The sequence below is a fragment of the Salvelinus sp. IW2-2015 genome, linkage group LG20 (assembly GCF_002910315.2).
Source record: "Salvelinus sp. IW2-2015 linkage group LG20, ASM291031v2, whole genome shotgun sequence".
NCBI classification, from domain to species: Eukaryota; Metazoa; Chordata; class Actinopteri; order Salmoniformes; family Salmonidae; genus Salvelinus; species Salvelinus sp. IW2-2015.
This window is the reverse complement of record NC_036860.1, coordinates 16259182-16271181: the sequence shown is the minus strand read 5'-3', so window position 1 is coordinate 16271181 and position 12000 is coordinate 16259182. Positions and strand designations below refer to the sequence as shown.

Genomic DNA, 12000 nt, shown 5'->3' with positions numbered 1-12000 from the left:
GAGTGGACTTCAGAATCTGAAGGATCTGGAGAGATTCTGTATGGAGGAATGGTCTCAGATCCCTTGCCATGTGCTCTCCAACCTAATTACGCATTTTGGAGAAGTCTCAGAGCTGTTATCTTGGCAAAGGGAGGTTGCACAAAGTATTGAATGAAGGGGTGCCAATAATTTTGGCACACATATTTGAGAAGAAAAAAAATCTTCCAATTATTTAACTTTAATTAAAGGTTTGATTGTTGTGAATATTTTGAATGAAAGACCAACAGGATAAACAATAAAGACGTTTTTTTCACAGCCCGGTTTGCTCATCTTTTCCAAGGGTGCCAATATTAGTGGAGGGCACTGTACATGGGAAAGCAGCATGCCACTGAAGGCCTAAGCCAACTGACACCACAGTAGGATGCTTTCTGCTTCGCTTGTATTTTTAGATGGCATCTGCTTCTAGCAGGTGAAGGATTAGAGACGGATGGTTTTTGATGCTGCTGCTGGGTGCCTCATCTTCTCTGTTTCTCTAACTACTGATGGGAGGAGGAGAGGAGTAGAATAGCAACAAAGGCAGTCGAGGACCGTAGCCATCCCGGCTTTTAGTCTCTGTTGAAGGCCGCTTATTACTAAAGGCACAAGATACCATTGCTATTCACCACTGTACAGTACTCTACACCATTTCATTTCCCCAGGGATCAAATAAAATAAAATAAAAATTGTCACATGCGCCAAATACAACAGGTGTAGCCCTTAGCGTGAAATGCTTACTTACAAACCCTTAACCAACAATGCAGTTAAGAAAATTGAGGTAAGAAAATATTTACGAAATAAACTAAAGTAAATAAATTAAATCACTTTACCCCTACCTACAGTTGAAGTCGGAAGTTTACATACACCTTAGCCAAATAAACTGAGTGTAAATGTTTTCACAATTCCTGACATTTAATCCTAAAAATTCCCTATCTTAGGATCCTCACTTTATTTTAAGAATCTGAAATGTCAGAATAATAGTGGAGAGAATGATTTATTTCAGCTTTCATTTATTTCATCACATTCCCAGCGGGTCAGAAGTTAACATACATACAGTTTACACATTTTCTGTAGGATTGAGGTCAAGGCTGTGATGGCCACTCCAACACCTTGACTTTGTTGTCCTGAAGGCATTTTGCTACAACTTTGGAAATATGCTTGGGGTCATTGTCCATTTGGAAGACCCATTTGCGACCAAGCTTTAACTCCCTGACTGATGTCTTGAGATGTTGCTTCAATATATCAACATCCTTTTCCATCTTCATGATGCCATCCATTTTGTGAAGTGCACCAGTCCCTCCTGCAGCAAAGCACCCCCACAACATGATGCTGCCACCCCCGTGCTTCATGGTTGGGATGGTGTTCTTCGGCTTGCAAGCCTCCCCCTTTTTCCTCCAAACATAACGATGGTCATTATGGCCAAACAATTCTATTTTTTGTTTCATCAGACCCGAGGACATTTCTCCAAAAAGTACGATCTTTGTCCCCATGTGCAGTTGCAAACCGTAGTCTGGATTTTTTATGGCGGTTTTGGAGCAGTGGCTTCTTCCTTGCTGAGCGGCCTTTTAGGTTATGTCGATATAGAACTAATTTTACTGTGGATATAGATACTTTTGTACCTGTTTCCTCCAGCATCTTCACAAGGTCCTTTGCTGTAGTTCTGGGATTGATTTGCAGTTTTTGCACCAAAGTACGTTAATCTCTAGGGTACAGAACGCGTCTCCTTCCTGAGCGGTATGATGGCTGCGTGGTCCCATGGTGTTTATACTTGCGTACAATTTTTTGTACAGATGAACATGGTACCTTTAGGCATTTGGAAATTGCTCCCAAGGATGAACAAGACTTGTGGAGGTCTACAATTGTTTTTCTGAGGTCTTGGCTGATTTCTTTTGATTTTCCCATGATGTCAAGCAAAGAGGCACTGAGTTTGAAGGTAGGCCTTGAAATACATCCACGGGTACACCTCCAATTGACTCAAATGTCAATTAGCCTATCAGAAGCTTCTAAAGCCATGACATCATTTTCTGGAATATTCCAAGCMGTTTAAAAGGCACAGTCAACTTAGTGTATGTAAACATCTGACCCACTGGAATTGTGATACAGTGAATTAATTATAAGTGAAATAATCTGTCTGTAAACAATTGTTGGAAAAATTACTTGTGTCATGCACAAAGTAGATGTCCTAACCGACTTGCCCAAACTATAGTTTGTTAACAAGAAATTTGTGGAGTGGTTGAAAACCGAGTTAATGACTCCAACCTAAGTGTATGTAAACTTCCAACTTCAACTGTACATGTACAAATTACCTCGACTAACCTGTTCCCCTGCACATTGACTCGGTACCGCTAACCCCTGTATATAGCCTCGTTATCGTTATTTTAAATAACCACTAACCCCTGTACATAGCCTCGTTAAAAATTAAAAATAACGATAACGAGGCTATATACAGGGGTTAGCGGTACCGAGTCAATGTGCGGGGGAACAGGTAAGTCGAGGTAATTTGAACATGTACACTACCATTCAAAGTTTGGGGTAACTTACAAATTTCCGTGTTCTTGAAAGAAAAGCTAATTTTTTGTCTATTAAAATAACATAAAATTGATCAGAAAAAAAGTGTAGACATTGTTAATGTTGTAAATCACTATTGTAGCTGGAAACAGCTGATTTTTAATGGAATATCTACATACGTGCAAGGAGGCACATTATCAGCAACCAATAGAAAGAGGAGTGGGAGGCCCCTGTGCACAACTGAGCAAGAGGACAAGTAGATTAGAGTGTCTAGTCTCAACGTCAACAGTGAAGAGACGAATCCGGGATGCTGGCCTAGGCAGAGTTCCTCTGTCCAGTGTCTGTGTTCTTTTGCCCATCTTAAATTTCTTTACTTTTCATTGGCCAGTCTGAGATAAGGCTTTTACTTTGCAACTCAGCCTAGAAGGCCAACATCCCGGAGTCGCCTCTTCACTGTTGACGTTGAGACTGGTGTTTTGCGGGTACTATTTAATGAAGCTGCCAGTTGAGGACTTGTGAGGCATCTGTCTCTCAAACTAGACACTAATGTACTTGTCCTCTTGCTCAGTTGTGTACCGGGGCCTCCCACTCCTCCTTCTATTCTGGTTAGGGCCAGTTTGCACTGTTCTGTGACGAGAGTAGGTCACAGCGTTGTACGAGATCTTTAGATTCTTGGCAATTTCTCGCATGGAATAGCCTTCATTCTCAGAACAAGAATAGACTGACGAGTTTCAGAAGAAAGGTCTTTGTTTCTGGCCATTTTAAGCCTGTAATCGAACACACAAATGCTGACGCTCCATATACTCCACTAGTCTAAAGAAGGTCAGTTGTATTGCTTCCTTAATCAGAACTGCAGTTTTCAGCTGTTCTAACATAATTGCAAAAGGGTTTCTAATGATCTATTAGCCTTTTAAAATTAGAAACTTGGAATTAAGCTAACACAACGTGCCATTGGAACACAGGGGTGATGGTTGCCGATAAATGGGCCTCTTTACGCATCTGCGTGAGCGTGCCTTAGGCATGCTGCAAGGAGGCATGAGGACTGCAGATGTGGCCACGGCAATAAATTGCAATGTAGGTACTGAGAGACGCCTAAGACAGCGCTACAGGGAGACAGGACAGACAGCTGATTGTCCTCGCAGTGGCAGACCACGTGTAACAACACCTACACTGGATCGGTACAGCCGAACATCACACCTGTGGGACAGGTACAGGATGGCAACAACAACTACCCGAGTTACACCAGGAACGCACAATCCCTCCATCAGTGCTCAGACTGTCCGCAATAGGCTGAGAGAGGCTGGACTGAGGGCTTGTAGGCCTGTTGTAAGGCATGTCCTCACCAGACATCACCGGCAACGACGTCGCCTATGGGAACGAACCCACCGTCGCTGGACCAGACAGGACTGGCAAAAAGTGCTCTTCACTGACGAGTCGTGGTTTTGTCTCACCAGTGGTGATGGTCAGATTCACGTTTATCGTCGAAGGAATGAGCGTTACACCGAGGCCTGTACTCTGGAGCGGGATCGATTTGGAGGTGGAGGTCTTGTCATGGTTTGGTGGCGTGTTGTCACAGCATCATGGGCTGAGCTTGTTGTCATTGCAGGCAATCTCAACGCGGTGCATTACAGGGAAGACATCCTCCTACTCATGTGGTACCCTTCCTGCAGGCTCATCCTGACATGACCCTCCAGCATGACAATGCCACCAGCCATACTGCTCGTTCTGTGCGTGATTTCCTGCAAGACAGGAATGTCAGTGTTCTGCCATGGCCAGCGAAGAGGCCAGATCTCAATCCCATTGAGCACGTCTGGGAGCTGTTGGATCGGAGGGTGAGGACTAGGGCCATTCCCCCCAGAAATGTCCGGGAACTTGCAGGTGCCTTGGTGGAAGAGTGGGGTACATCTCACAGCAAGAACTGGAAAATCTGGTGTAGTCAATGAGGAGGAGATGCACTGCAGTACTTAATAATGCAGCTGGTGGCCAAACCAGATACTGCTGTTACTTTTGATTTTGACCTCTCCTTTGTCGGGACACATTATTTCATTTCTGTTAGTTACATATCCGTCAGTTTATGTCTCAGTTGTTGAATCTTGTTATGTTCATACAAATATTTACACAATGTTAAGTTTGCTGAAAATAAACGCAGTTGACAGTGAGAGGACGTTTTACTTTTTTTTGCTGCGTTTAGATATTCCATTAAAATCTGCAGTTTCCAATTACAATAGTCATTTACAACATTAACAATGTCTACACTGTATTTCTGATCAATTTGATGTTATTTTAAATGGACAAAAAATGTGCTTTTCTTTCAAAAACAAAGACATTTCTAAGTGACCCCAAACTTTMGAACGGTATTGTAGGTAGGGGTAAGGTGACTATGCGTAGAAATTAAATGGCAAGTAGCAGCAGTGTAAAAATGCAAATAGTCCAGGTTGCCGTTTGATTAATTGCTCAGGAGACTTAAGGCTTGGGGGTAGAAGCTGTTAAGGAGCCTTTTGGACCTAGACTTGGCACTCCGGTACCGATTTCCGTGTGGTAGCAGAGAGAACAGTCTATGACTTGGGTGACTGAAGTCTTTGACAATTTTTTGCGCCTTCCTCTGACACCGCTTATGATATAGGTCCTGGATGGCAGGCAGCTTAGCCCCAGTGATGTACTGGGCCGTACGCACTACCCTCTGTAGTGCCTTGCGGTCAGAGGCCGAGCAATTGCCGTACCAGGCAGTGATGCAACCAGTCAGGATGCTCTCGATGTTGCAACTGTATAACTTTTTGAGGATATGGGGACCCATGCCAAATCTTTTTAGTTTCCTGAGGGGGAATAGGCTTTGTCGTGCCCTCTTCACGACTGTCTTGGTGTGTTTGGACCATTCTAGTTTGTTGTTGATGTGGACACCGAGGAACTTGAAGCTCTCAACCTGCTCCACTACAGCCCCGTCGATGAGAATAGGGGCGTGCTCGGTCCTCCTTTTCCTGTAGTCCACAATCATCTCCTTAGTCTTGGTTACGTTAACTTTTTATGGCTGGGGGCGCTATTTTCACGTTCGGATGAAAAGTGTGCCCAGAGTAAACTGCCTGCTACTCAGGCCCAGAAGCTAAGATATGCATATTATTTGGATAGAAAACACTCTGAAGTTTCTAAAACTGTTTGAATGATGTCTGTGAGTATAACAGAACTCATATGACAGGCAAAAACCTGAGAAAAAAGGTATATGCCTATCCAAGATCCGATTGCACTTCCTAAGGCTTCCACTAGATGTCAACAGTCTTTAGAACCTTGTTTCCAGGCTTCTACTGTAAAGGGGGAGCGAATAAGAGCTGTTTGAACCAGTGGTCTGGTTGAAAGCCTTTAGTTTAGTCACGCGCCCAGCCGTGAGCACGAGCTCTGTTCCTTTTCATTTCTAAAGACAAAGGAATTGTCCGGTTGAAACATTATTGAAGATGTATGATAAAAACATCCTAAAGATTGATTCTATACATCGTTTGACATGTTTCTACGAACTGTAATAGAACTTTTTTGACTTTTCGTCTGGACTTAGTGCTCGAAAAGGAGGTATTTGGACATAAATGATGGACTTTATCGAACAAAACAAACATTTATTGTAGAACTGGGATTCCTGGGAGTGCATTCCGATGAAGATCATCAAAGGTAAGTGAATATTTATAACGCTATTTCTGACTTTTGTTGACTCCACAACATGGCGGTGGCTGAGCGCTGTACTCAGATTATCGCATGGTGTGCTTTTWAAAAATCTGACACAGCGGTTACATTAAGGAGAAGTATATCTTTAATTCTATGCATAAAACTTGTTTCTTTTATCAACGTTTATGATCATTATTCCTGTAAATTGATGTGGCTCTCTGCAAAATCACCAGATGTTTTGGAGGCAAAACATTACTGAACATAACGCGCCAATGTAAACTGAGATTTTTGGATATAAATATGAACTTTATCGAACAAAACATACATGTATTGTGTAACATGAAGTCCTATGAGTGCCATCTGATGAAGATCATCAAAGGTTAGTGATTAATTTTATGGCTGGAAAAATGGCTGTGTTTTTCTGTGACTAGGCGCTGACCTAACATAATGATTTGTTGTGCTTTCGTCGTAAAGCCTTTTTGAAATCGGACACTGTGGTGGGATTAACAACAAGTTTATCTTTAAAATGGTGTATAATACTTGTATGTTTGAGGAATTTTAATTATGAGATTTCTGTTGTTTGAATTTGGCGCCCTGCACTTTCACTGGCTGTTGTCAAATCGATCGCGTTAACGGGATTTCAGCCATAAGAAGTTAAGGGATAGGTTGTTATTCTGGCACCACACAGCCTATAGGGAGGAGGTCAGAGACCTGGCCGTCTCGTCGTTGTCGGTGATCAGGCCTACCACTGTTGTGTCGTCTGCAAACTTAATGATGGTGTTGGAGTCGTGCCTGGCCATGCAGTCGTGGGTGAACAGGGAGTGCAGGAGGGGACTGAGCACGCACCCCTGTGGAGCATCAGCGTGGCAGATGTGATGCTACCTACCCTCACCACCTGGGGGCGGCACATCAGGAAGTCCAGGATCAAGTTGCAGAGGGAGGTGTTTAGTCCCAGGATCCTTAGCTTAGTGATGAGCTTTGAGGGTACTATGGTGTTGAACACTGAGCTGTAGTCAATGAATAGCATTCTCACATAAGTGTTCCTTTTGTCCAGGTGGGAAAGGGCAGTGTGGAGTGCAATAGAGATTGCATCATCTGTGGATCTGTTTGGGCGGTATGCAAATTGGAGTGGGTCTAGGGTTTCTGGGATAATGGTGTTGATGTGAGCCATTACCAACCTTTCAAAGCACTTCATGGCTACGGACGTGAGTGCTACGGGTCTGTAGTTATTTAGGCAGGTTGCCTTTGTGTTCTTGGGCACAGGGACTATGGTGGTCTGCTTGAAACATGTTGGTATTACAGACTCAATCAGGGACATGTTGAAAATGTCAGTGAAGACACCTGCCAGTTGGTCAGCACATGCCCGGAGCACATGTCCTGGTAATCCGTCTGGCCCCGCGGCCTTGTGAATGTTGACCAGCATTATCACAGTCGTCTGGAACTGCTGGTGAAATCAAGCATGCTTCAGTGTTGCTTGCCTCCAAGCCTGTATAAAAGGCATTTAGCCCGTCTGGTAGGCTCGCGCGTCACTGGGCAGCTAGCGGCTGGGTTTCCCTTTGTAGTCCGTAATAGTTTACAAGACAACTTGTAATTGTGAAAAGTCCGGTTTCATTTTAGGCATATTGTTGTCCATAAAAGTCTGTGTCAAATACAATTATTTTATTGAATAAAATGTAATGAAATATAGTACATTCACGTCAGCATCACAACACTCCCCAGCTTTGCAGGAATCCTTCAGCAAACACACAAGCACACTGAACTGATCACCAACCTGGCCCAGGCACAATGCATGCACTAGGCTATTCCCAGGCCCCTATCCTCATTGAACCACCACTGATGATGCTATATAGATAGGCCTTTCCACTGTCTATGATCTGCTGTGTTTATATGGATGGGCCATTAGTCCAGATATGAGTACTCACTGCATGCAATCTGTGACATAGGCTGACCAGGTGAATACAGGTGAAAGCTATAATCCTTTACTGATGTGACTTGCTCAATCCACTTCAATCAGTATAGATGAAGGGGGGGAGACAGGTTAAAGAAAGATTTTTAAGCCTTAAGACAATTGAGACATGGATTGTGTATATGTACAGTCGTGGCCAAAAGTTTTGAGAATGACACAAATATTTATTTCCACAAACTTTGCTGCTTCAGTTTCTTTAGATATTTTTGTCAGATGTTACTATGGAATACTGAAGTATAATTACAAGCATTTCATATGTGTCAAAGGCTTTTATTGACAATTACATGAAGTTGATGCAAAGAGTCAATATTTTGTCTTTTTCAAGACCTCTGCAATCCGCCCTGGTATGCTGTCAATTAACTTCTGGGCCACATCCTGACTGATGGCAGCCCATTATTGCATAATCAACGCTTGGAGTTTGTCAGAATTTGTGGGTTTTTGTTTGTCCATCCGCCTCTGGAGAATTGACCACAAGTTCTCAATGGGATTACGGTCTGGGGAGTTTCCTGGCCATGGACCCAAAATATTGATGTTTTGTTCCCCGAGCCAATTAGTTATCACTTTTGCCTTATGGCAAGGTGCTCCATCATGCTGGAAAAGGCATTGTTCGTCACCAAACTGTTCCTGGATGGTTGGGAGAAGTTGCTCTCGGATGATGTGTTGGTTCCATTATTTATTCATGGCTGTGTTCTCAGGCAAAATTGTGAGTGAGCCCACTCCCTTGGCTGAGAAGCAACCCCACACATGAATGGTCTCAGGATGCTTTACTGTTGGCATGACACAGTACTGATGGTAGCGCTCACCTTGTCTTCTCCGGACAAGCTTTTTTCCGGATGCCCCAAACAATCGGAAAGGGGACTCATCAAAGATAGTGACCTTACCACAGTCCTCATCAGTCCAATCCCTGTACCTTTTGCAGAATATCAGTCTGTCCCTGATGTTTTTCCTGGTGAGAAGTGGCTTCTTTGCTGCCCTTCCTGACACCAGGCCATCCTCCAAAAGTCTTCACCTCACTGTGTGTGCAGATGCACTCACACCTGCCTGCTGCCATTCCTGAGCAAGCTCTGTACTGGTTGTGCCCCGATCCCGCAGCTGAATCAAATTTAGGAGACGGTCCTGGCGCTTGCTGGACTTTCTTGGGCACCCTGAAGCCTTCTTCACAACAATTGAATCGATCTCCTTGAAGTTCTTGATGATCCGATAAATGGTTGATTTAGGTGCAATCTTGGCACGTGTTTCCTTGCAGGTAACCATGGTTGACGGAGGAAGAACAATGATTCCAAGCACCACCCTCCTTTTGAAGCTTCCAGTCTGTTATTCGAACTCAATCAGCATGACAGGGTGATCTCCAGCCTTGTCCTCATCAACACTCACACCTGTGTTAACGAGAGAATCACTGACATGATGTCAGCTGGTCCTTTTGTGTCAGGGCTGAAATACAGTGGAAATGTTTTGGGGGGATTCAGTTCATTTGCATGGCAAAGAGGGACTTTGCAATTAATTGCAATTCATCTGACCACTCTTCATAACATTCTGGAATATATGCAAATTGCCAACATACAAACTGAGGCAGCAGACTTTGTGAAAATGTATATTTGTGTCCTTCTCAAAACTTTTGGCCACGACTGTATATGTGCCATTCAGAGCATGAGCAAGACAACATATTTAAGTTCCTTTGAATGGGGTATGGTAGTAGGTGCCAGGCGCACCGGTTTGTGTCAAGAACTGCAATGCTTCTGTGGTTTTCACGCTCAACAGTTTCCCGTGTGTATCAAGAATAGTCCACCACAAAGGGCATCCAGTCAACTTGACACAACTGTGGAAAGCATTAGAGTCAACATGGGCCAGCATCCCTGTGGATTGCTTTCAACACCTTGTATAGTAGTCCATGCCTGACAAATTGAGGCTGTTCTGGAGGTAAAAGGGGAGAGGGGGCCTGTGCAACTCAATATTAGGAAGGTGTTCCTAATGTTTGGTATACTCAGTGTATATTACATTAGGGCCTATGAGCTCACGTCAAAAGTAGTGCACTATATAGGGAATAGGGTGCCATTGGAGACGTATCCCTTGTTATATAGGCCTGGCCAATTAGGCCTAGAAATAAATGGCCTACAGAAGGAATGTGAATGGGATGTGGGTATAGCTTATAATGGTTAGGTTTAGGGTTTCATTTTGGTAAAATGGGCATACAGTGGCAATGAAAACTGAACCTCTATTGAAAGTGAATGTATGTACAGTGATTACTAGTCATAGATATAGCTAGTGATGAAGACACTGGTAGAGTATTTATAAACAAAACAGCCATGGATGGAGTAACCCTCACCTCCTCTGCCTGCTTGCGCAGCGCCTTCTCGCGCTCGTACTGGGTGATGAGCTGCTCGTTGTCCTCCTTCAGCAGCTCGAGCTCCACCTCGTGCTCCTGGTTTTCCGATAAAACCGAATCCAGATTCTCCAGAACGTTCACCACCAGCGGCATTAGCTCCTTGACCACTTCCTCATCGTAGCTGCTGATGAGGCGCTCGAACTCCCGATAGATACTGTTGGCCAGGCCCGACACCCGCTCCGACATAACGGACACTGAGCCATAGTCGTCCTGATATACAACCTCGTCGATTTCCATCATCTTGACAAAATTAGGTCTGGGTCCGATTCCAGATGTGAGATGATGTTGATTAGATAGGCCTACAGTTATAAAACACGCTTACCAAGATGAAAGGGAAAATACTACTCATTGAAATTATAATCCGTTCTGATTAATCATCAATAAATATCTCCTGTGTCATTCCATATTCCGAACGATTTCAAAGATTGTTATCATTTGGGTGGTATTTTTGGCAGTTAGGATTTATAACCTTGAACTACTAAACTGTATTGAGACATTTTTATTCACAATAATATATATATATAAGCTATTTACAAGGGGATAGAGAGACCGCCCTCCCGAGCCGACCACCACTGCTGCTGCTGCACCGCAGCCTCGAGGACGGAACGACGCACCCTGCTACTGCCTTCCTCGCGACAGCAACATCCAATTCCGGTAGCAGTCGGTTCAGTCCTTACCGACCTGTGTATCCGCCGTAGTTGAATACATAATGAATGAGAAATAAGTCCTCAACAATACACCTGCCGCTCAGCAGCCGGAGGCATGGACCCCAGCCATTACTGGGAGGATTCGAAATCCGTTGGGAAATAAAAAAAACAATATATAAATAGGTAAAATGAAGAGGATAACGGCGTTCCCTTGTGCTGCCAACACCCAAGCCGTCCCTTAAATCATACTAGATCCGTTTTTTTCTACCGATGTTGTTCTCGGTGAAGGACGATGCTGTTTCGGTGTCGGTGGAGCTGTGGACTAGTATTCTGCACTAGTATTCTGACAGCAGCACAAACTATAACGTCACTTTCGTATGATACTAGTGAGACCTTCTAAATAAAAGCCCGCATTTCAAAACATTTCAATGTGGATACCTCATTCAAATTATATTCAATTTTAATCAATGGACACTTTTATCGTGCCAACAAGAAAATGCAAAGTAATTTATTTAAAAAATATGGTAAAAAAATAACAATTAAGACTAAAAATGACAAAAATACAATGTTGACACTGGTATGTTGAGAGAAAACTTTTCTACCTGTCTCAGCTGATGTGTGTGGAAAATACTCAGTAGGGTCTACTAACCAAATATGGTTAGTTTTGGAGGGGTGCTATGTTGCATGGCCTGCTGCTGGCTTTTCAATCCGCCCCCTCTAAAGCGTCCAATGCAATCACTGTAATAGATTGTACATGGGATACATATTGGCTTGTAGAGAGAACTTTTCTACCCGTCTCAGGCATATTTGATTAGTAGAGACCTTACTGAGTATTT

At 43.5% G+C, this 12000-nt stretch overlaps 1 protein-coding gene across 1 annotated transcript in view; it reads right to left on the bottom strand.

Annotated features, from left to right (window-relative positions):
* The window catches only part of mapk8ip3 (mitogen-activated protein kinase 8 interacting protein 3), a 94827-nt gene extending 83337 nt beyond the window's left edge, over positions 1-11490 (bottom strand). The window contains 1 exon segment of the mRNA XM_070449247.1: positions 10458-11490. Within this exon segment, the coding sequence (XP_070305348.1) occupies positions 10458-10757 (300 nt within the window). The 5' untranslated portion in view covers positions 10758-11490.
* Between the last annotated feature and the right edge of the window lie 510 nt (positions 11491-12000).